This window comes from Seriola aureovittata, chromosome 6 (assembly GCF_021018895.1).
Source record: "Seriola aureovittata isolate HTS-2021-v1 ecotype China chromosome 6, ASM2101889v1, whole genome shotgun sequence".
NCBI lineage: Eukaryota > Metazoa > Chordata > Actinopteri > Carangiformes > Carangidae > Seriola > Seriola aureovittata.
In genome coordinates this window covers 24,499,694-24,526,094 of record NC_079369.1, presented here as the reverse complement: position 1 = coordinate 24,526,094, position 26,401 = coordinate 24,499,694, and the positions used below count along the sequence as shown (strand labels likewise).

General features: G+C 40.4%; 1 protein-coding gene across 4 annotated transcripts in view; it reads right to left on the bottom strand.

Annotated features, from left to right (window-relative positions):
• nos1apa (nitric oxide synthase 1 (neuronal) adaptor protein a) overlaps positions 1-26,401 on the bottom strand; it is a 194,321-nt gene that overhangs the window by 73,189 nt on the left and 94,731 nt on the right. For all 4 annotated transcript variants that reach the window (XM_056379349.1, XM_056379351.1, XM_056379350.1 and 1 more), the window contains exons 5-6: positions 16,805-16,913; positions 3,805-3,946 (exon numbers count right to left, since the gene is read on the bottom strand). In XM_056379349.1, the coding sequence (XP_056235324.1) occupies positions 3,805-3,946; positions 16,805-16,913 (251 nt within the window). The remainder of the gene's footprint in view (positions 1-3,804; positions 3,947-16,804; positions 16,914-26,401) is intronic.

Sequence of the window (26,401 nt, the reverse complement as noted above, 5' to 3'; positions counted from 1 at the left end):
GGATTCTTGATGCTTCATATCTTACTGTAACTTATTATGATAAAATCTACTGTATGTTAGATGGTTTTATGTATCTATCTATTTTGTTGCATTATTTATGATGTATTGGTTGTGTTGACTACTCTTGCAAACCAAATTGCCCCTCAGGAACAATAAAGACTTTTTTTAAAATCTTATCTAATCTAATGTAGGATCATAATGTTAGTATATCTTGAATATGTAGTATAAAATAATTCATCTTATCTGCTAATGAATGGCACATTGCAAACAGTGTGGTTTGTTTTTCTTGACATGTCCTTTCGAGTATATCCAGTACAAACTACTTTGCTCCCTGGAGATAAAGAAGCTATAATAACATCATACTCAATTGAATGATTTGCCTTATTTATTAAAGTTACTCACCACTTAAACTACTTAAAGAAGTGAAGCTGCATTGGAAACAAGTCTAAAAAAGCCTAAATAGCTTGTTCAGGTAAACGTTTTTTTGTTCTGTAGATTTATTCCACAGACGACATTAACATTAGTGAATATTGCTGACAAGCCATTAAGAACCTTCATCATGTATCCTGCAGGCTTTAATTCAGTGTTCAGAACTTAGCGTTCACTGAACTGCTGAATGGAAGTGCCCGCGGCGTGGTTATGTCTTATGCTAATGTGAACTGTAATGATAGTTTGTCCACTGAGTGGGCATTATTAGTTCCAGTGATGTAAGCTTCTATACATGCTTGTTTGTTTGCCAATAACATCAGATTGTTTATTTTATGTTGCAGAACTTTGTGCAATTGTTCTGAAATGCTGCAAAAACTTTTTTTTTTTCTTGAGAACAAAACATCTCTTGCTCCACACTTTTTTCCCTCTCCTCTTTTCTTCTGACTCCCTGCTGCTCGGCCTCGTTCTCCATCCTCTCATCTCTGTAATCCACTTCTACATTTCATCTTTTCTTGCTCCTCTGTTCCTTTTTCCTCTAATATCCATCTCTTCCTCCCCCTCCCTTGCGCTATCCCTGCTATCCAGATTTCCGTTCTTCTAATCCACTATCTCCCACTCTCCTATCCCTTCTCCTTTCATTGCCATGATAATTAGTTCTCCAGATAAGCTCATTGGTTGTGCATGGCAGCTCTTGTGTTGCCTAACACACCATGACAGCAAGTGTGCAAGTGTGTGTGTGTGTGTGTGTGTGTGTGTGTGTGTGTGTGTGTGTGTGTATACAGGATTGCATTTGTATGCATGTGCGGTCGTTTCACTGTGTGTGGATGTACAGTTATAGCGCGTGGGTGATCTCTGGGCTCATCAGCATGTGAAAGCCAGCTCGTCTCTGGAGGGCTGGAGGGGGGCGTGGAGATAATGTACCCCAGCCTGATGCTCTCACATCAGGGTGGGAGGCTGACCACTGCTGGCTGCTGTAATCACTGGAACGGTAGAGTGAAAGAGTCGAGCTTGTGGACTCTTCCAACTGCTGAATCTCCATGTCTGTCATCTCAGACCCCCCTCGGAGGCACGTGTCCCCCTGTGCCGCAGTGAAACCCATCCTGTCCAGGCATGAGGCAGCGGATAAAAGTAGCTCATCCCACCAGTGTTGTTGTGCAGTCTTTCTTTGGGTTGACTCATCCGTGACATTCAACCCAAGCATTGCACTCTCCTGCTTGCCAACTTGGGCACAATGCAGGCAGGAATTAGCACGTCTGTGTGTGTTTATGCGTATGTGTGTTTGTATGTGTGTATGTGTGCGTGTCTGTTTGTATGTGTGTTTGTGTTTGTGTGTGTGTATGTGCATGTACAGCACAATCTGTTTGTGCTATCTGATGACATGTGATTATGAGAACTGTGTAGGTGTTTGTGCGTGGTGGAGAATGTGTTGACAAGGCTTCGGATTTTGCATTATTTTTGGACTATACATTCAATTTCCACCATCTCCACTGTTTCCTTTATGATACAGTTTTTACACTTTTTTTTTAGTTCTATTTGATGACCTAAAAATAAAAATCCGCCCGGGTTTGTTTATCTCGTCTCTCTAAAGGGATGACGGATGAGCTCTGCACCTCTGCTGAGCTGAAACCTTGTTCACACGGGGGTGGATGGATCCTGGCGGCTGCTCCCAGGAACTTCCTTCCTGACCCACTTCCCTACAATACCCCTTCAAATGATTTAAAGAAACACTGCAGCTTCTTTCAACTCAGGTTGTATTGTCATAGCATCATCAGTTCTGTCAGTAATGATAACATGAGTTAACTAAACAACTGCTGGGAAACAGGCTGTAAATCAGTGGTTTTCTGTCGGGCCACCTAAACTACTGTGTTTATTAAACACAGACCTTCAGGGAGAGAGGCCACACATTCAGTGACAACTGTTAATGCTGTCATCTGGGCAACTAAACTGATTGTGATACAGAATGCATCAGGATCTGTCCCATTTAGCTCAGCAAGTGTCAATGACTGATTAATCACATCATTTGGTACAGTAGCTTCAGGGTAAAAAGTAAATTACAAGTAAAAAGACAACAAGTTTAATTTTAATATTGTCTTAAGGTAGATGTCCACGTGATGTTTGATTATAAAGCAGGTCTAGGTTCTATATTAATACTGTGAAAGCATCAAAGTGCTCAGTCCACAGAGAAACGCACACAGCCTGTTTTCAGAAACTGAGCCTTAAAACCAGCCATCAGGACTTCTGTAACTTTGTGATGTCACAGCAAAGCAGTCACCGCTCTCAGCCATGCCGTAAGCCCATGTGGACACACCATCCAACCCTGCAGGATTTGGTTTGTCTGAGTGTTTACCTGAAATCTTTTTATTTGATCACTCAGAAAACAGTCAGCCAATCAGAAGAGAGGCTCAAAGCCTCCTCTCTTCTGATTGGCTCACCGACCTGTTGTTACTAGAACTGCAGTGAGAAGCCTGAGAGGAGATGTAAAACTACATTGAGATGGCTTTGAGCTATTTCTTAAAATCAGAAATATATCTTTTCATGGATCAAAACTTCAACTAAAACACCAGGAAAAGTGTAAAATATGGGACCTTTAACATATGTTGATGTAAGTTAATGTGAAGAAAAAGGTGTCAGCAATGAGTTTAACATTTGGTCGGGGAGCTACTTCAAAAATGACACTGATTTGAACCCACAGCCAATAGCCAGCCATAAAATAACATTGCAACTCTAGATAGTATATGTTTTGTTCTCAATTTTAAGAAAACATTAAAAAAAATTTCTGAACAGACTCCCTGTCTCCTCCATCAGCAACACTCATCTCTCTGACACACTGAACCCTCAACTGTTACATCAAATCCACCCACATGTCTGACTGCCTCTGCATTTTCTCTGTTGCTCTGCTTGTGCAAAAAAAAAACCCATGCATGTTCTGTTGTGTTTACCTCTGATGAATCACCTGCTGTGTGTCGTGTGTTTCTAGCCTTTCTGACAGAATTACACCTTGAACGTCTGAGTCCAACATACAAAATGATGTTCAATGATAATCGAAGAATACAAGAACAGCTACTGATGAAAGTGTGATGACAAACTAAGAAAAAAACCCTCTCCTTCAAGAGAAACGTCTTTCTTATAGTCGCTGACTTCAAGATTGAAACATACTTTTTTCCTTTCAACAACTTTTATTAAAATGCAGCACTCCACAGCAAACATTCAGCCTGCACTCTGTATTCCTCTTGTCTAATATCACCTTCTGATTCCAAGTTACTGTATAATTTAGAAGTGAACCAGCAGTAAGCACAGATCACTACATCTACTGAAAAACAAATAAGTCAACAAACTGTGTGGCAGGTGCATGTTGGTCTGTGTGTGTACGTGTACCTGTGATGGAGGAGTCGTTGCCGTTCTTCTCACTGTGGCAGTCCTCCTGTCCGTCCGCGTTCTGCTGCGTGTGCTGCAGACTCAGTTTATGACAAACCTCAAAGGCCTGGCCAACTGTCCGGACGATACGCATGGCCTGACTCTAGGTGGGCAGGGGACAGACGGACACATAAAGAAACACAGTTGTAATTCTCAGAACACAATCTTTTACACTTTTATGTTGTCATTTGGTTCAGAACACTCACTACTGTGCAGCGTTTTGCAATCAAACACTTGATACCATGTTATGTCTTCTTCATTTCTATGCTGATGACACCCAGTTATATATTTACCTCTAAAGCTCACAAATCCTAGCAGCCTTGTTACCTCTCTCCTTTCAGACATTCTCTTCACTCTTTCCTGTCAGATCTTTTTTTTGATTTGAGATGTTTTTTTTTGTTGTTGTTCTCTTTTTATTATGCTCAGGTACTTTGGACTTTCTTTTGTCTTGTTATTAAAATTATTATATTATTACATTATTATTGCTTGGATTGAGTTTCTTTTCCTTATTTATCCTGCAACTCAGTTCTTATTCTTATTCTAAACAAACTAGAGAGGTAAAACCTATCACTTCTCATGTACCTGGGGATTTTCCCAGAAAATACTACAGTCTTGAGCTTTTTTCCTCTAGTGTCAGATTTAGACTGGATCCAGATGTGCTGCAGAAATTAATGCATTTTGTATCAATCAGACACAATAGACAGTTCATAAATGTAGGGCTCATATTCAGCTGCTAATTCAGTGTCATGTGAACTAACTGTTGTCTGTATTTACTGTCCACAATGTAATTTCTATGGATTTTTGTTTTATAACCTAGGGTGCATCGACTTGGATGTGTCTGCTTATCTCCCCTCTTTCCTCTTCCTGCCCCGCTCTGAAAAGGCAGGTCGAGTGAAAACAACTTAGGTGACTTCTATCTTGCCATCTGCCCTCCCTTGTCTGTCTTGTCAGACAGTAGAGAGGCGCAGAGGCAGAAAAGATTTCATTTTAAAGCACCAAGTCCTAGCCTCCAAACACCACTCCTCCTCAGCTGAATGAGCGGAACAGATGCATCACGGCCTGAGAGTCAGAACAGAATCAAGACTCTGCCAAAGGACAAAATCCTTTCTTGTCCCCATGATCAACTCTGGAGCAGTCTTAAAGTCTTGTCCCACAAAGTCTTCATAAAATCAGAACGTTTTGTGACCTCAGGCTCAGAATCTGATGAAAAAATATACTTTATTAGTTGCATCTGGGTGTTTTATTGCATTAACAGCAGAGCCTAGTTTTTGCAACATCGAGGTACTGGGCCTCAGCACAGACACCCACATTCTGATCACATCTGATCTACATTACTGTGACAAAAAATAAATAAACTAAAATTACCACATTGCGGTAGTATGCCTCCAAGTTGCCGAAATATGGTCACAATCTCTCCTGCCTGAGTTACAACATTAAATAATAGCAGAGGTGTTTTTTCAGAACATTATGATGTCACAGTGAAGTTGACCATTGACCATTTGGACATAAAAATATCATCACTTTCACAAATTCACATATCAGTTATGTCATAATTAATGTGTGAATTTGTGAGTCATGGCCAAAACAGTGTTTTGTGAGATCACCGGGACGTTGATCTTTGAACACCAAATGCTAAATTTTAAGATGTTCCCTCAAGGTGTTGCTGAGATATCGCATTCATGACAATGGGACGGACGGACAACCCGAATACAAAAAAATCAGACATATTAATGGTGTTGAGATCTATGACTTTGTACAGTTTGGTGCAGATCCATATTAATCTAGATCTCCGGATATGGAGAAAAAAAAGTCCATGCACAGCATTGTGTTTGATTGTGTGTTTTCCAGACAGTCAATGTATGAGTAATGGGAGCCTCAGCCTTTGCTGTGTTCACTGTGTTCAATAACACCAGTTTCTACTCTCGTCCCCTGTATTAGTGCCTCTAGAAATGTCTTCAAAGGAAAACACGTGTTTACTGTCAAGCTGAGGACCCGTATGGGGTGAGAAGACATGAATAAAGGGTCCATAGAGGAGGAAGAGGATGAAGCGGAAAGAGAAGACAGCATAGCATAGTAGAGAGACTGGACAGTGGCTCTGAGGAGGATAGTAATCTGGATCTCACAGACAAGTGGACGATTGTTTGGCTCCATTCTAGTTTTACGTCTTGATATGTTGACAGGCTTTCACTCTGTAGAGACAGACATCATGATGGTAAATTGAAAAATTCTGCCTAAACCACCTTTAGCTCTTTCCTCATTTGTCCCTCTGACACCTGTCTTCTCCTCTTTTCAAATTTTCTGGCCACAAATATTAATATCCTGCAGTGGATAAGACAAATGGATCTGACGGCATTGAGGAAAAATAAGATAAACTATTGTCAGTTGAAGAGAAAATTGCTTTGGAGCAGACAAGACATCAAACTAACAGCCATATAAAAAATACTGTCAGGTGTATTGTCTTGTGTGTTTAAGAGCTTTATGGGGACCAATGCATTTGCACTTGTTATATGATAAGATTGTTCAGAGATGGGAATATACTGTTTCCACAACAACCTTCTATCCTTTGCTCTTTTCCTCCTCACACCCACTGTTCAGTCTCTCTACGCTGTGCTGTCTTCTCTTTCCTCTTAATCCTCTTCCTCCTCTATGGACCCTTTATTCATGTCTTCTCACCCCATACGGGTCCTCAGCTTGACAGTAAACACATGTGTTTTTCTTTGAAGACATTTCTCATACAGAAGACGAGAGCAGAAGCTGGTGTTATTGAACACAGTGAACACACCAAAGGCTCAGACTCCCATAACTCATACACTGTGTGTACCTTACTTTCTTTCTAAGCCCAAGCTTTGACTTTTCAGTGGTCTTGAAGAAAAGAAATACACCGTTTTACCCCAAACTGTTTAAGTGCAACCATTTCATCCAAGTGTCAACATTTTTGCGGCCGTTTTTCTGGTTCTGGCACAAGATGATGGCGTCCCCATTCTACAACCCCCTATTTTTAATATATTAAACCTGAAAACAAGTGTGCAGGGTTGATGTGTAGTGGTAATATCAGCCTCTAGGTAAAAGGTGAATTTTTAGCAGGCACTTTGGATCCAAAACTGCAGCCAGCAGCTTCACCGACTGGTCTTTAATCTTCAGTACAGTAAGCAGCAGAGAGTCCTTCCATGTGAGGGCACTGCAGAGGTCAGGGACATATCTTTAGAGCATATCAAGTATAAAGGCAAAAGCTAGTATGAGAATGTATGTATATTTAAATACCCTGAAGCCAGTGCAGGAGTGAAGAAGAGCAGAGATGTTCTTTGCTCCAGTTAAACTCTGCCAGCAGCTTTTTGTAAGATGCAATTGTTTTATGGACTTTTGGGGGAAACTGAACAACAATGTATTAGAGCAGTTAAACTGTAAATCATAACTGTAGCCAAACTGTAATAAAACCTGAAATACTGCCTCCGCCACTCAGACTAGTTTCGGGTTACATCCCTGTTTATCCAGCATCATACAAAATATGAACCAATTGTGTGACATTTTGTCATAGTTGCTGTGTGAAGTCTTGGGTTATGGCTAAAAAGTGTTTTGTGCAGTCAAACTGACCTTGACCTTTGACCACCTAAATCAATCAATCAGCTGATCTTTGAGTCCAAGTGTATGAAGGGATTCCCTTGAAGAGTTATCAAGATATTGTATTCACAAGGCCAAAACCATGTTTTTGAGGTCACCTGACCTTTGACGAAAATCTAATCAGTTCATCCTTGAGTCCTAGTGAATGCTTGTGCCAAATTTAAAGAACTTCTGTCAAGATGTTACGGAGATAACGTGTCAACGAGAATTGGATGGGTGGGCCACCCGAAAACATTAAGCCTCCGGCTCTGACTGTCGCCAGCACGAAGACATGAAAGGAGCCAGCCTCAAGTGGCCATTGGAGGAACTGCAGTTTTTAGCAGCTCTGTTGTCGGAGGGGGCTGCTTGTTCATGCCCCCTCCTGTACAGACTGTCAACACTGGATTCTAGATTTCCTAACTTTAACCGTGTACTCTTCTTGCACTTATTAAATACATGTGGCACTTATTGAACAGATGTAGTACTTACTACTTACACCAAGGTTTCCTACTGCACTGAAGCTTTAGTGATGTCCCTCACCTGTAAGTCGCTCTGGGTAAAAGCGTCTGCCAAATAAGTAAATATCAATGTAACCACAACCGCGATATTCCTTTTTACATAACCAAGGAGTTTTAGTTGGTTGAACTTGGCTGATCAGAAAGAGAGTCCTTATATAGTGTTAATCCCTTATACAGTAGATGTGTCCTGTCAGACTATTCACTGTTATTTACACCTTTGTTAAATGGACTGTCACTTCCAACTACCCACACACTTTATCCTTTCACTCACTTTTTGTCAGGATGGTTGTCCTGTATCTTGCCCTGAGCCAACTCTCCGATGGATCTCCAATTATGGCGGCTGACAAGACTTCTGGGAGATTTGTCACTCAAATGCAAAGACTGTATATCCTGCTGTAAAGATATGAAGTAGTTTTTAAGTTGGACATCTGTCACTATCTCTGTATGCCCCCCCCTCCATCCCCCCTCCCCTTCACTTACCCTGTCTGTCAATTCAACTGAATAAATGCGCCCTCTCTGCATCTCCCTCTCTTCTCTATATATCAAGCTGCCAGACAGCTGGATCCGTGTAGCAGATAGGGCCAAGAGTCAAAAAGCCTGATGCATTATTTATCCCAGATTACCCACAGAGCTTCAGCTGTGCTTTCTCTGCCCTCTTGGAAGTTTTGGCACAAGCAAAGAGACAAAAAGGAATATAATGCAATCCAGAAAAAAGCAGGGTAAACAATGCGATGATGACTGGGGAGTTCCTCCTGATTAAAGCCTTTTCTCCGACTATCTCCTCTGGTGATGAGCACATTCATTCGGCTTCTCTCTTGATTCCAATGTTTACATATTCACTCCATCTCTCCGCGACTTACACATCCATCACTCTGCGCACAGAGGGTATTTATAGTAAGAGAGAAAGAGAGATTACAGCAATGGCTACATCTGATTTATACTGTTCCCCCAACCAGATCCAACTTTAGACAAAGGGGGAGTTTTACTTCCACCAGCGACACAGTGGTGAAACTCTAGCTGATAACTCTGATAATCAGGGGACAGACTGACCTGACATTCAAATACTTTGCTCGCTTCAAGTGCATCAGTGGGAGGAATAATACTGTGCAGAGTGCGAGTTTGGGAAAGTACTGTGGGAGAATATTTTCAGACTAAAATAAGCACTAATCAATGGACAGGTTTGTGTGTGAAAGCATGAAGTAGGTGAAGTGAGAAAAAATTAGTTCATGATGCCTCAGCGACTCTTCTGAACCATTAGCTCAATTTCCAACCTTTCCTGTGCATCATACAAACATACACCGTTACACACTACAACCTCACACTAGACCTGGGTGTCGGGACTCCCAGATAGAAATGTGTCTTTAGCACTGAGTGTGAAAAACTGTCAGGTATTGAATGTCGCCATTGTGCAATTAGTTTCTAAGTGTTTCATAGAAAAACTAACCATTAATACAGCAGAGCAGCAGATGACACAGGTCTCCTGAACACACACTGAGCCCATATTTCACTTGTAACAGCTGTCACAGGTTAATCTATGGTTGCGACAGCAGCAGAGAGTCCAGTCTGCAGGTTAGCGCCATACATTTCACTGTTAAACCGCTGCTGAATAATTACAAAATAAAAGTTTCTCTTTCTTTCTGTTTCTGTCCACATTTTGTCTTTCTCTTTCTACTTCCATGGATTTGTTTAAATGAAAATGAAACGCCAATATCATTTAAAACATTTTCTTTCTTTAAAACCGGACAGCATTTTACAGTCATCTGAGGGTGGTGATGAGGGGTCGGCTAAGGCTCACTAAACTGTTCAGATAAACTAATAAGACATTTTGGCAGGTAGTATTCAGGACATCGATGCCATGACAGAGATCTATTTTAGCACCAGGCGCTGTGTACTGACTACATCTACTGTACATCAGTACAGCCTGATGAGACATTTTGTGTCTGTCATTCAATCTCAACTTGGGTAAAAGAATAATAAGCATTCGCCAGGTGAGGGTAGAATCTCTATTTGGACATTATAGCTAAATGTGGGACTGATTGTCTGATGTTGTAAGATTAAAAAAAAAAAAAAAATCAATCAATCAATCAATCAAAATTATCTGGAGGGCCAGATATTATTGCTGGTGGTTCAGTTTTGGCCTGCAGACTGCTAGTTGCCAACCAGTGGTCTAGACTCACAAAGACCATGAGTTGTAAACAGTGAAACAGTGAGAGACGGAGAAGAAATTAGAAATTAAAATTTATCTTGATTCATAAAAAGTACACATAGACCAATAAAACAGGGGAAGTGTATCGACTTCTGCCTCTGATTAGATCTGAGTACTGACATCTCTTGGTCAATATATCACACCACTTGTGTGTTGTGTCCGGTGAGAAGTAATATGACGCAAACACAAAACACACATACACTGCACACATTGACTTGTTCCACGATTGAATTCAGCCTCTGCTGTAAAAGCAATGCAGCCTTGACAAAGAGGTAAAAAATAAATTAAGTAAGGAAAGTAAAAACGAGACAGTGAGAGACAAAAGAGCTGAGGGCAGAGGGATCATTACACTGAAATATGGATATTCAATAAGAAGTGCTGAAAGGCTATTAAATCCAATTACCTTAACCAAGCAGTGTCGAGAAAAAAAACGAGTCCTTCTCATCAATTTGTCTAGAAGTAGCCTGATGTCATTTTATATCAGATCTCTTCAGTGTCAATGAAGAAACCATTAATTCTCAGCTTTTTGTAAACAGGCCCATTCTGGAGCTTTAACCACCTCAACTATTTACTATTTAAACTCTGCCCACGTTAAGAGACACATCCACCTCACTCCATCACTTCAGCCCCTTATACACGACTTCAAACGGTTTTATTTCTTCTGTAGCTCACTCGCTATTTTCTGATGTCATCGCCTTTGAGCAAATAAAAAAGTATTTCAGGATCATTTAGTCTTTGTAATCATCCTTGAAGGCAGAACATTCAGCTTGTCATCTTGAAGCCATTGGCTGACACTGAATGACAGCATATGGTTGGAGGGCATCTAATCGAGGGGAGAGGGAACTCGATTAACACTTGACACAGTAACCACAGCTCTCCCTCCGTCTCTTCGACCAGCTGTGGACAAGAGATGAGACTTTCTCCATCACAACTGTTAGATAAATAAATAAATAAAAAAAAGGTGTTTTTTTTTTGTTTTTTTTAATCGCACTGATGTCCATCATTTGTTGATTTTATGTTGTTAGTCCAGTGGGCGTTAAGTGCATTTGCATAACTTCCCTTATTAAAATTATTTTAACAATAACAACATTAAAAAAAAAAATCACAGCCAGCTGCTACTTTCCACTCAGCAGCAGTGATGGGATGTTTTGTTTTGTAGTCTATTATCAGGTTTAAAAGACCATAACTGGGTTTTATGCTTTGTCTTTAATCACTGCGCTCAGCACTGACATCAAACAGAGAATCTGACTTGAGGATGAAAGATCATGGAAATGACTTAATCCTCTGGGGATAACGAATGTGTTCAAATTAAAACACTAACCTGATGGTGAAGCTGAAGGAAATATAACCAGAATTAATCCTGTGGGATCCATGACCATTGTTGGGGCTGTGGTTATAGACAACAGAGCGGAAGGTGGAACTCAGAATCAGTAACATTTGTTCAGTGTGCAGAGACGTGTTAGCAAAATGTGTTATTTATTTATCAGCTGGCTTAAATCCACACTCCAACTCAGGGTTTTCAACCTTTTATGGCCAGGGATCCTGTCTCCTGTCTCAAGCCCAGGAATTGGAGAGTTTTCAAGCTATGTGAATATGAGCACCGCACAGTGTTGCACTCCATCCACAGATTGTGTGATTAAAAAAAAAAAAAAAGGTGCTAACTTCTCAAATATCAGCCTGAAAAATTCTGATTTACTTGGGCGCTACGCCGTAATTTGAAATCAGACCTGATCAGTGAAAACGCACTGAAATACTGTCATGTTAGGGATTCATACACAGCTTTTGGCTACGTCCACACTAGTATACCATTTTAAAATGAAAATGATCTTCGTGTGTGCGTGTCAGTGCAAACAGGAAGCAGACTGTTTACTCTGTATTTGGTTAGCTGCACAAAATACTACAAACAAGGAACAGCAAAGACAGTTTAACTGAACAGCTACTGCTAGCAAAGACAACACGGTCTGTACTTCGTTATCCATGTTGCTTTCACCACTGGTAGTCGAGGCTTTTGCCCCTTTCACCTTTTGCCCGTCTCGACTACAACGCAACCCTGGCGTTTTCAAACTAAATGAGATCAGCATTGTTTCCAAAAGTTTTTTCAGGGCTCAGAACTCTGGAGTAATGTGAACAGCAGGAGGAAATGTAGGAAAAGGCGTTTTAAAACGAAAACGCAGTAGTGTGGACGCACCCTGAGACAGCATTCAGGTGAAGAACGCATTCAGCTCTGCTCCCCCTGCCCCTCTCCTGGGCAGATCTCCACCTCCTGTCTACATACGAACCCCTGATTCAGCAACAACCAGCTTCAAACAAAACACTGAGGAGACGGTCTGATGAGGCACATCGAGCTAAGACAGATGCTTCGAGTGAAAACACTGGGATGTTCTATGTGGGCCACACGAGGAGGATATAGACAGTCTTACACGCTGTGTAATTGACTACATTAACTTCTGTGTGGAGAACACTGTGCCCTGTACGTGGGTGCAGTGTTTCTCCAACAACAAGCCCTGGGTCATAGCTGATCTGAGTGGAGGATTAATGAGGGTGAGGACTGTAACGGGATGAAGATGGAGGAGAAACTTTAACTAAACAGCATAAGTGATGTCTGGAGAGGCATGAGGAGTGTCTCAGCAGCAGACAGTCGGAGGGGTGGGGGTGTGGGGGGGCAAACAGGGACCACTTCTGAAGGCTTTCTATGACTCAGTAGTGGCATCAGCTATCTTTACTGCAGTTGTGTGCCAGGAGAGTGGCATCAGCGGGGCTGAGGTTGTCCCCTGGACACCGTGGAGGTGGCGAGTGAGAGGAGGATCTTGGACAACGCCTCCCGCCCCCTGAGGGGAGTCCCTGTGTGCCCCGGGCAGCTCCACCCACGCAGATCCTTTGTCCCTACAGCGGTCACACTCTATTGTAGAAGTCACAGCTGGCTCTCACACTCACATCTGGACTATAGAGGCAGGCTCAGCCTCCCTGCATGAGTGCTCTATAATTATTACTAGTATAATAATAATTATTTACTGCTATATGCCATATCTATTCACACTGAACCGCTCAACCCCATGCTGTGTGTACTTGTCACTTTTGTCACTTTGAAACAGTTACATCTCAGCTCTTAAACTTTTTGTTGTGTGTATAGTACATTGTGTATTTATATAGTTATTTATGTCCTTTTATCTTGTGCTTTCATGCTGTTTTGTATTGTCTGATTTGTGTTTATATTTGCTGCTGTAACAGCGAAATTTCTCTCCGTGGGATCAATAAAGTGTCTTCCATCTAATTCAGTATTCTGATGAAGGCTCCCTGGTTTCTGCTCTTGCTCACTTCAGTTCTACATAACAGAGGCCAGGTCATTCATTAGCTTCCTTTTAACTGTCGATTCAGGGAAGAAAGGAGGGAAAGAGCGAGAGCGCATGGGTGACAATGGGAGAGAGAGAGACACGCACACAAGGCCTGTCTAAGTGTGAGAAGTGATAGGCCACTAAAGTCTTTTTATGCTGCCGTGATTTAAAGCACAGCCATTTTTTCACTGCGGGTAGTTAAGAGGGAAATAAAGTCTGCTTAATCTTGTACTCAATCTTACACTCGCAACCTTCCACACGTCAAAACACACTTGCAGGAAACCACACACTGCTTCGGATGACACTTTTACTGCATGTTTGATATGTATATCCCTTTTTCATTATGGCAGAGTGTTTCATTCTCTTTTTGTCTTGCTCAATCAATTTTCTGAAACTTTCCCCTTCTGTCATTGTGTCACTTTTTTATTTTTCACTTTTTCTTTTTTTTTTTACTTTCTCTTTACTATTCTCTTCATCTCCTCTCTTTCCTTATGGCACATACTTGACTGAAAATGCTGGTTGGTAATTATGTTAATGTGCTCACATAATGTGATTTATGGACATGTTAAAGTGAAAACACTTATTTCCAGCATCTCCAAAGACGTTAAAAGACAGAATTATACTGGATATGTATGAATACTGTTTGGACCTAATGTTATATTTTATCATCATAAAGTTATTTTATAAGTTTTCTTATATTTAAAGCTGCACAGATAAATATTTGTATATATGCAATGACTGAAATGACAGTTATTTGATGTGTCAATTGGAGTAACACATTCCCAGATCACTTAAACACTTAAATCTAATTATTTAGCACTTAATTATCAGTATATAAATAATTAATAAATGGTTTGTACATGGGGTGTTGTGATGTACTGGTATTAATATTTGTTAAGTTATAAGTACTAATACTTTTGTTGTACTGGTTACAACATATCTAGCTAGCCAAATAATGGGCTATGTGAAAGAATACCTGTAGGAAATGGGAAGTTTTATTGTGAAGGTTTGTAATGAACGTGGCAGCAGTTGCCAATAAAGCAGTTGCTGAATAATTAAAAGATTTTTTTTTTTCAAGTAATAATGCAAACCGTGATATTTAAAGGAATAAAATGTCAGATGTTAGGCCTTGTGGATCTTTTGTTTATCTGCCGACTCCATATAAAAGCTAATAATAAATGTTACAGAAATAATAATTGCACCGTGTCGACTGGATGAGTAAATAGGCGACATATTCCATGTTCTGCTATATCAGCCTCGTAAAGTGGAACTATGGTAATGAGTTTACAGCTTGTTGTGATTCCCCCAAGTGGCCAAAGAGATCCCTCACAGTTGAACCAAATTAACTTTTCTTTACTTTGTTAACTTTGTTTCTTTGCACCAGTGCAAGTGTTTTCGTAGCGCAGGATGTCCTCCTTCTGTCAATCACCAGACAGCCACAACAAAAACATTTCCCCACCTAAAAAACAAACCCTCAAAAACAAACTATATTAGAAACTCAATGATAACTGTTTGAAACATTGGCAGCTCCTTTCAAGCTGAGTTTTGCCTCAAAACATAATGAAGTTTTCCATTAAAATCAATATTTCCCATAGTGTGTCCATCACCACTATACTGTAAAAAAGATCTCTCACACACACACACACACACACACACACACACACACACACACACACACACACACACACACACACACACACACACACAAGTTACCAGCTTAATGGCTTAAGGGCCATTGTTGCCCCAGAGAATTTTGGTATGTGTCAGTTTCCATTTTGTCTTCCGAACAGAATGTGTGTGCATGCGTGTGTGTGTGTGCGCGCTCATGTTTCAGTGTCGCTCTGTCTGTTATAGATAACGAGGCGGTGCATGCTTCACCCGGCTAACCCCTGGACTTCAGCATCAACTTCTACGAACTGGCAGCTAAAGAGGAAAAATGAGCACATTTTCTATCCAACTGTGTCACACAATTGGACTGTTTGGATTTTGTCTCTGCTCAGCTCTGCAGCAACACAACCTCCCCAAACCGACTAAAAACTTGCTCCTCAGACCTCAACGCTGACAAGACTGCGATGCCCGGAGGTATCACTGCTGCTCGACAGCCGTGTGTCTCTTTATTGGAGGTTGTCAGGATGTGACTCAGAAAGTGACATAATTTAAGAGTGGAGGAGGAGGAGGAATTGCTTTAAACACTACGCAACTAACAGACTGTGAAAACACTGAGAATGACACACTTTGGTTTTTCCCATCTCGCCATAACACAGAAACAAAGAAGTTCGATGAGCTGCTTTTTGCAACTTGTGCAAAAACAAAAATTCTGACTCTAAGTCTTTTTCTTCTTACATTCATTTTGTCAAACCTAATCTGGTTCATGCTACTGAAAAATAATGCTGATAAAGTTGATGACATGATCCTTTCTTTTCTTCTGGCTACAACATATTACACACTGATGCACTTGCATAAGAAAAACTGAATGTGCAGTCAGAGTCTAGAGTCTAAAACACACAAGCTATGATATGTTCATTTTAACTTATAAGCACAGCCACTGAGCAGCTGCACTCTGGTGTTAAGTGCCTTGCTCGAGGGAACCAGAACCCCACTGGAAAAAATGGAGACTGGTTTCTTTGGTTGCATGTGTCTTCAGTGGCACTGCCAGTTAAGATTCAAAAAGAGCATCCTACTACTAACAATCCAAAGAATAAAATCTTTTATGGTCCCATATAGTATAAAGGTAGATGTCCATGTGTTGTTTGATTATAAAGCTGGTCTAGGTTCTATATTAATACTGTGTAAGTATCAAAACCTCAGTCCACAGAGAAATGCACACATCCTGTATTCAGAGTCAGGACTTCTGTTAACGCTCTCAGCCATCACCTGAGACCATCCCACCTGGACCCGCCAGGCTCAGAGCCTCTCTCCTCATCTCTCTCAGGTTTCAGAGAAAAGCCTGAGAGAGATGTAAAACTACACTGAGATGGTTTTTGGTTCTTAAAACTTTTAGGGTAAAATATGTGATCTTTAAACCTGACCATCAGTGTGTTCAACAATCCCAACAATCAAATACCTAAATGCCTCATGGGAAATCCCATAAGAGTTTCCTGTTTCAGACACTTACTCTGAGTTTTCAGAGCTTGGTGTTTGTGTCTAAACCCAAGTGGATCCAGTGAACACAGTCGGAGTCAGGCCACATTTTTCAAGAAGAGCTATAGACCTCGACCCTGAATCAAGCACTGCATTCATGTAACATTTCAGGGATTCGTCACAGGTCAAAAGTTGAAAGCATAAAACAGGTCTCCTGCCTGTCGTACCTTCTTCTTGGACTTGAAGACGTTACAGCGGAAGACATTGCTCTGTCCGTCTCTGGCGATGTAACTGAAGATCTTCAGATCCTGGGAGTCATGAGACACATAGAATATCCTGAAACAGAGAATAAAATAGGTCAGACATTTAAAGAAATAAAAAGGATTATGATGCAAAACAGAATTGCAGCCTGGCAACGTTTCTAAATGTATTTTAAGATGTAAAATCGGCACCAAGCCTGTTTCTCGAGGGTTTCAATGTGACAAAAATAAATAAAGGTTAAGGAAGTTGTGATTTGACTATGGGGGGAATCAACTATCAACTATTCAAATAAATTGGCAAGTACAGACTTCCTCATAGATTTCTCTAATATTTATAAGGGAATATGGGACAAGAAGCTCAGTGACACACATTGAAAACCAGGTTACCTTCAATCCCAAGTAAAAATAATACTTCAAATGAAAACAGTGTGAGGAGGAGACAGGAGGTAATACTATTATAACAAACATTTTCTTGTGTGAGGCGGATGCAGGGGGAACTAAGTTTGAGACAAAAATAGAGTTCTCCGGGTGGGGAGAGATTGGATGCTACTGACAGTGAAAAGATTTACAATATCCCGCAGAGCAGGTGAATGGGAAGAAATAAGTTTGTGAGCAAAAGAGATAATACACAATAACCTGCAGAAGGGGGAACATTGTATGAGTTAAGCTCCACACTTGATCTAATTTATGATGACACAAGAACACAGCTGGGCAGATAAAACACTGCAGAGCACAATGCAGTGACTGAAAGCCACTGGAAATAGTTGTGGTTAGAAAGTGAAAGTTAGTCTTTCCCCCATGAATCCTGTATTATATTTACATCTGGTGACTGAGGAGGTCATCCAAAAGATCTTTGATGTCATGAAACCAGCAGCGTGTCTGTCGGACGCTGTAACCCTTTCTTTTACCAATTAGAGCAAAAAGTATCGTGACAAATTGCTTCCAGGCCAGAGGCCAGAGGTTTGAGTTTGATATGCTGTCCACTGTGAGAGCAAGTGCTGACAATACTTTAATAGCTCTATGTTGCCCTGAATAGTCAAGTTATTGATATGAACCTAGTCTTTGAGACTCTGCATTCACGTTCACACCACTTTGCTGTGTAGCCTGGCAAGTAGAGGGATCAATATGCTTGACAAGAAGTAAAAGGTTGCTCTCCAAAAAATGTCTTTATTGTAAAGAACTATTTCTGTATACCCATAGACAGGAGCGGACTGAAACAATAATTCAGGCTGGGAATTTGACTCCATCCCCAGCCACCCTCATGCAAACCATCATCAAAGTACCAGAGTACCAGACTAGTTCTATATTTGGCCACTACATTCATCTGGGAGGAAAATTATCAACATTTCCAAATACATAAATGTGTGACTGAACAAAAAATATGAAAAAAAAAAAAAAAAGTATATAATTTCAATTATAAATATATTGCAGGTTATTACAGGAGAAAGTGGGCTCACACTGTTAACCACAGCATGTCAGGGAGCTGATGCAAGAGGTCCGTCAACTCATTGCTGCTTTTTATATCATGGCTGGTCAAGTTGCCTGTTGATGACTCGGTGCTCCCGTGGAGCTGCCCACAACGTTATACAGAGGCAAACAGCATCATCAATGCTTAAATATTTTTGTTATGACCTGAAACCTTCATCAGAAGATGAGGTGTAAGTTCATCAACATGAAGACTGTATGGCTTTTTTCAGAGCTTTTTTCAACTGGACTCACAAGCTTTTACAACCATACAAGATATTGCAGACTACATCACCACTTTGGAAAGAGAAAACAAAAAACCGAAACTGAGTGGTTTAAGTCTCTGGTAGCGAGTGCTCTGCCTAAAACCCATGCACACAATCTTGTGTAAAGTTGCCTTTCTGTTGCAAAGTTTCTTAAAAGGGCTGTTTGTAAGTTTTCTCTGCCACCGAACGTGGTTTCTTCCCAGGAGCAGGTGGTGGTGATTGGACACTACAGTGACTTGCTATCAGAAAGTGACGGGCCAGGGCTAGCTGGTTAGCATGCTAACTGCAGTAGAAGAAAAGACATGATAGAGACAAGAGTTATCACTGGTTTTGCTTTCCACCTCTGGAGACAGCTCCTGGTGAGTAAAGGAATGAAGTTTGAGGCTGACATGAGGCTTAACATGAGTGTAGTCACTGAGCAAAGTAATCATGTTTTGGCTGTTCTCTAAAAACCTTCATTAAAGCTCAATAAGTTACTTCATTACCATTAAAATTGTGCCACATTTTTTTACTTTTTCAAGATGATTCAAAAATAAAGTGTGATATATGGCTGAATTTTTGAAGGTTAATTAGGGAATTGACACTCGGCGTTGCTTAATGCAGTGAACTTGAAATGTCAAGTGGCTAAAGGAAGCAACAGAAATCTCAGCCAGTGCCGCTTCCTAATTGGGCAATTAGTGGATGGAAATTTGGAGTAATTTATCACAGTGAGACAATGGACAACAAAAGCAAGAGAAAGAAATTAGGTGAAGATTATGCAAATTACCCAGTTGTCTCTGTCCAAACGCGTGTCAGTTTTTTGTTTCAGTGCATGCTCGTTTTGCATCGATGTGTATATTTGTGTGTCTGTGTGTTTTCGTACTAGAAATTAGGGGTTGCGTTTATACACTCAGTGACATTTCTGTGGTATTTGATTTGGCCTCTTCTCTGGGAGCCAGACTAGCTGAGGTCTTGTGGTGTGGATGGTGTCTTTGTCAATCCTGTTTAGCAGACTGTCAAAATACCAGACATGCCTATCTGCAGTGACTCATTCAACTCAGCACACACAAACACACACACACACACACACACACACACACACATACACACAGAATTGGACACTTTCTGCCAGATATCTGATCCAGTCTGCTGCTGTGAAGATGTAAGGTCCATGTGGTCAGCTTATTAGGGATGCATTAAATCTGCTTTAATTTTCCAGAGATGTTTAAGTGATATTACACAATGCATTAGCAGTGGGTCCTCTTACTCCCAATTACTTAGAATATTCACTGCACTTGTTAGTAATGGCCATATGTCAGTGCAAGTGAGATTTTAACCATGCAGAAGCAACATAATGAGGATGATGAGGATGATGGTAGGTGAGGATTTTAATATTGCTTAATTGAGCAAAGAAATAGGAACGTGGAAATATTTTCTGTCTGGTCTCAAACAATGAGATGTGAGTTAGTTTTTGATGTTTTCTGATCTGTTGTACTTGGTCCTCTTTGTTAAAGGAAAACTACATAGTTTTACAACTTTGACTGGATTTTCATTGGTAAAACCATCGATTCTATTTCTTATAATAATACCATTGTACCAGTGTTATGGCTTTGATTTTTTCCAGCAGGAGAACAAACACCCCGAACACGGCGGCCCATCAGGATTTGTCCCGGTGTGCCCGATGGCCAGTCCCAAGGGTTTTGTTGTACATGGGTGGTGAAGGCGAGTAGAACACCAGCAGTCCTATGTCATTTATCGTTAGGGGTTAGCTTGTTTAATTTACCTTTCTCGCTCTTCTTTCTCTATTTTTTCGTTCTTTCTCCCCCATGTGTCGCCAATTTATCCATCATTTCAAATTAAAAGCCCTCTGCAAAGTGGTGTAATTACAACTAAATGACACTACAGCCGCAGCTGCAAAATTTATACAGCAGAACCACCATGTACTCACTTCAGTAATTGCTCAGATTTCAGAACATGGTGTCATGACTAGGAATAGGTCCAAACATGGACTGTTAGATGATCATTCAGGTTGTAAACAAGCAAACTTAAGCTAGATGAGATTCCATTTTATTTGGAGGTAAAACAAAAAAAGCACACCAGTAATGTCAATAATAACCCTTAAATGCACAGGCCCATGTATGAAACTTGAACCGGAAAGTCAGTGTGTAACCGGTGACTGATGTTTCTGGGAATAATTTTACTGTTTGTCTTTATTGATTGATTGTGATTTTTTTTTGCCCCTTTTGACCCATTTTTTTTAGCTATTCTGCTGTGAATTACTCTATGAGTGCAATGTTATTGTAACTGATAGTCCCGATGACCGAAGCTATGAATGTAAAACCAAAGTAGTTTTCCTTAAAGGGGTGTTTCAACATTTATCTCATCCATACTTTGTTTCTAAAGTTTTGTTAAAGTTAGCAAACTTCAATATTTTCTCCAGCTTCACTGTAAAGGCCGAAGTTTTACTGTGAAGCACACCCAGGCATGAGTTAGCATCGACAGTAGCTCTGCACAAAATGACGTGGATCTTGCTGTGACAACACAGACAGAGGCACCTGCTGGAAAGTGCTCAGAAATAAGGCAACAGCATGCACAAGGGAAAACAGTGGCACTGAAAAGTCAGGTGGAGAAGGGGAGGGCAGCCACATCTTAATGAGGGTAGCACAAACATTTCTGTACGTGTCTATGTCAACAAACACAGAGTCTCTGTTATCAACATGTCATCTACTGGGAGAAAACTGACCGCTCCCAACTGATTGATCTTTGCAGAAACCCTTTAGTTGCCTCCTCTTTCAACTCTTTCTTTACCCTCCCATCACCCAGCCGCCCCAAACCTCCAGCCTCTGTTTTAAAAATCAGTCCCCCAACAGATTTCTTTCTTCGATGTCTAAAGCATGGGAAAAAGGTCTTGTGCTCTGCCAAACTGTCGCCTGCAGGGAACTGAGTCTTATACAAGAAAAACAAGAAAAAATAAATAAAAAAGTGTAGGCAGTGTTAAAAAGAAACATTATATGCTGCCAGACAAGTGAAGCTCAGCTGAGAGTGAGTGAAAGTGAGCCTAGCTGACTTGGCTTTAACTGACAAATCCCCAAGCAGTGCCGAAATGACAGCTCAGATACACCTCTATCAACTGTTTCCAAGAGGAGCAAGCTGCCTCAGATAGATCAGATCTCGGAATAAGAGAGGCAGGCTCGACATGAGAGCAGTCAAAGATGGTTTAGGGCAAAATAAATTCAACTACAAACGCTGCCAACAGAAAAACCTCTCATCTTGTGTTTTACGGGGGGCTGCCTTTCCTGTTTAAAGTGACAATCCACAACATTTTGCAACCTAGTGGTGGGTTTTATGACATCAGCTATAACAGCGGAACGAAAGACATTTTTATTTTGTTCATGGCAGTTTACAATAATGAATTTTCATGTTTCAAACCCTCATAAGCAGCTGTAATTGAGATGGTATTGTTTAATCTGCTGGCAGAAATTAAGCAGTGATCCCTGTAGATAAACACCACACCAGTAAAATAAAATAAAAAGATGTACAAGTAAAGATGGATCAAGGAGTCAACTTTTCTGCCAGGGTCGATATTGATCAATTTTTTGGAGGACAAATCTGAAAATGAGATAAGAATTAAATTAAAATCTGCCCTTGCATCTCTTTGAAAAGTCAACAGCCAATGATTTTACATCACAGCCTCGGGATCAAAATGAGTCTCCCTCGCTTTTCACTTCACATTTTTCAGCAACATTTGACAATCACAGAAGTAGGAAGCCATTGAAAATGAAGATCCAGAGGTCAAGATCCTCCAACTTTTCATAACTCGCTTCATTGACACCATTGAGGACACTGAGGTTATGCTCTTTGTATTTTGGTAGTTTTAGCAACCTGCTGGAGACAGATTGCACTAAACAGTTAAAACCAACACTCAGATATTTTCTCAGCTGATTCCATTCTTCAATCTTTTGACATATTGTTTTAAATTTCACTTCATTTATGCCAATAAACAAGACTATGTCAAATCCTAGTATGTAGCTGGACCACATTGTAGGGTATTTGAATTCAGCCTATAATGTGAGCCGGTTTCAGCCCTGAAGTTGCCAAGGTTTGTTCAATAAGTTGCCAGATATGTCGCTACGTACTTTTAAAGTCTGCTAGCAACAAAGTTGACAACACACAAATCATTTTGAAAGAGCAACGACCAATGGGGAAACTCCAAAACTCAGTGACCAACGATGTAACTTCATCACTCAGTGAGTCAGTCAACGACATTGACATTTATATTGCTGGCCCTGCTGTTGTGGTCCGAGCTAAAAAACAATAAACAAAGGGCTGAAAAATTCCCCAGCAGAACTGTATCATGAAGGTTTTGGATGTTCATGAAAGTTCATGCTGGGAAATGTAGTTTATAGACAAACAATTTGAATTATGAAATAATCCAAAAAAGAAAAAAGAAAAAAGAAAAAAATTAATAGTGATTATATACATGTTAAAAACTATATCTTTTGCTACCTCGTCAAAGTTTTTCTTGGGAGGAGGACTTTTTCTAAAGCCCTGGCAGTAATCCTGTTGGCAGGTTATTATATTAGATGGTGATTTATAATCCTTCAATTTATAGTAAAGTAAGATTTACTCCATTTTACACTGACCGTTAATGTCATCTGTGATCGTAAAGTTTATTGTTCAACAGTAAAATGTCTTGGTTCACAAACTATTCGTCAGTAAACAAATCAGAGGCTTTATTATCAAAAGTCATTTTGATACCGGTCAGGCTCTAGCACCCTTCGTTTTAATAAGTTTTTAAAATGTAGACTTGATATATTTTAATCATTTTATATTGTAAAATCCAGTTTTACAGTCAAAGTTCCTCCTTTGTGGTGTCACAGTGAACCATAACCCTATCCTAAACTTTCTCAAGGGTTTAACTGTAAGAGACAACGACAGTACAAAACACAGAGAGCTGGAATACTAGATTGTTAACTTCTTAAAAGAAGCCATCAGAACAGTTCTGCCATAAGGAGCGGCGAAGATTGAATTTCTTGTTAATGACTGCAGGTCGTATGGAAGAAGATTGAATAGTTTGGTGTGTGAGACAGAGACGGAAAGAACAAAAGACTGTGATTGAAAGCTCAGATAATGAGCGAAATAGAGAGATGGACACTCAAAGAAAATTAAACTATGGAGAGATGCAGAAAATTAGTGTGTGAAGGATTATGACTGAATGGCGCGACGGAGAGAGAGAGAGGGGAAAGAGGGAGAGACGGAGATTGAGCACGAATAAGGAGCTGAAGAGAAAGAGAGAAAGCGGCGCAAAGCAGATGATTCATCCAGCCAGTAAAAGTTCAGCGGTGCATATAGAGTTTGACAAAAACACTCACACGCCCTCACATTTAAACCTGCCGTCTCCATCAGCACATCACGACCCGAAGAGCTTGTGTTTAAAGGCGCCACATGTGCACAAATAAACATACATGACACCCATTGGCTATTAGCCCATGAAGTTTTGACTGGCAGAGTAATGTTGCGATAACAGAACTAACAATGACCACACACACACACTCACTCACTCACTCTCAGCTAACCTTGTTAATAAGCCCTTGTTGTTAACAGGCTGAGTCTATCACGCAGGGGGCTGTGATGTGATGTCTGAGTAATGAAGTGGGCTTGTTCTCGGTCATTTTTCCTTTGATAAATTGCTGCCTGAGAAACATAGCTGCTATAAATCAAAAGCTAAGAGGCAAAGCGCCACACGCACCTCGTCGACAATCGCACACTTACTGGGAATCAATACCATAACGCACCTGTGCCAGATCAGGCTGTAGATGTGTGTTTGTTTGTGTTTGTTTGTGTGTGTGTGTGTGTGTGTGTGTGTGTGTGTGTGGGCCTGTTTTAGCAACAGCATCATGTTCAGGAATGGCCAAATACATTTGGATTAATATCATCTCTCAGCATTTAACATCCTGTTATGGGAAATCTATAAACGCTCCAGTATCTGCTTCAGTAACATGAAACACACTTACAGCAGAGTCATCATGAAACCAATGACTGGGTGGATCACTGTGCAGATCCATAAACATCCTGCTGGCCCTTGGTAAGAGTGCTTTTAATCTTAGTTTGGTTCTGGCTAAAACATTTTGTACCTTTTACAGCAAATGACAAAATTAAGCTTTAAGAGTCCTCGAACTCTGCCTCTCCATGTAATTATGTTACACAACCAGTGCATAATTAATAACTGCCATCATCTCTGCAGCTTTGGTCAAACTATAGGCAGCAGTGCTCGAGATAAAAACTTAAAGCTGTGGTGCAACAGTTAAAACTACGCCTCATCAGATTAAGCTGTTAAGAAAGGTGGATTTCAGTTCAGATTTACAGTGTTTTAATAGTCTGATCTCTAATTAGACTGACATAATGAGTATAATTAAACCTGTTTGTAAGATTTGCTGGATTTGATGGACAGGTTTAGTATCAGTCAGCATCACAGTGGAGAATTTACAGCCCATTAGGCTAATTGGTGTTAGAGCCAGAGGACAGGGTCAGGATGTGACATCTCTGCAAGTTTAGTTAAAATTCCACGTGACACGGAGATAATTTAATTGAGTCCCCCCCAAAAACTTTTTTTTTTTTAATTTTAAAGTCAGTGCATAAAGGTCAAATTTGTCTCAACTTTTTAATATAGGTCTGAAATGGTTTCAACACAGAGTTAATAACATGTAAATTTTAATAACAGTAATGTTCTGTTTCATTTGGTCGCCTGTCCATGAAGCCATATCCTCTATGGTCATGTGTCAGTGTTGTGGCTGCCTGCTAGAAGCTAGAAACTCCTTTACTCTGTGTTTCTACTGGTTTAATCCCCTGGACTGTTTGTTATGGAGAGGAGGACACCTCTGTAGATAATTCAGCTGCCGGTAAAAACCTCCTGAACGACTGAAGGAATCCAAACCAGGAGAAGCTGACGGCAACGGTGGTGAAGACAACAACTCCCATGGGGGCTCTCAATCAAAACAATAAAAACTTTTGGTGACGTCGTGAAGTAGTGTGGGAACATGAGATTTGTTATCTTCACCACCATTACAGTCAGCCAATTAATATTTTCATTTTTTTTTTTTTATGATGTGTTTGTTTTTCTTTTGTTTTTAATTGCTGTTTTTTTCACTTTGTAACTTTGGTCTTTACATATTGACAGAAAAAACTAAGCAGCCTTTCAGTGAGACGGCAGTGTGTGGACGAATATTGAGCTTCAACTTCTTCTCTGCTTCCGACAGTTATATTCTGGATGCTCCTCAGGTCAATGTCCTCATAACTGGCAATCCAGCTGAAGACTTGTTGAGTTGAGTGTTGCTTTAAACAAAAGAGCAAGGTTATACAAGGTTTTCAGTAGCAGGAGAAACACTGCTCTGCTTCACAATAACAAGCCTGGTTCTTTTTCGTACATGTTTTATTACACAGAGAGGTTGTTGATATAGCCCTGACTTAAAATGTTTTTCACAGAACAGCGTGGATTTGGCAGCGCTGAGATAAACCAGACTTAATTACAGAGCATATTGATCAGGCATTATGTTGATTAAAAATGACAATAAAAGGCAGGGTGAAAAGGTAGAGGTTCATTATCAGAAAAGCTGTTGTGTGAGCTCAACCTCCATGTGGCCACATAAAGACACCCCTTGAAATTTTATAGCACAGACTTGGCAATTCTGAAAGTAACACAACGAAACAAACTTAATCATCCAGCAGACAGGCAATTTCCTACAGCACTTGTTAAAGTCAAGGTGAGAAGTTAGCAGCTCGGTTTCATTTTTATTCTTTGATGCATTATTTACAAAAAAAATAAAAAGCTAAGAACTCTAGTTTGTGCATATATATG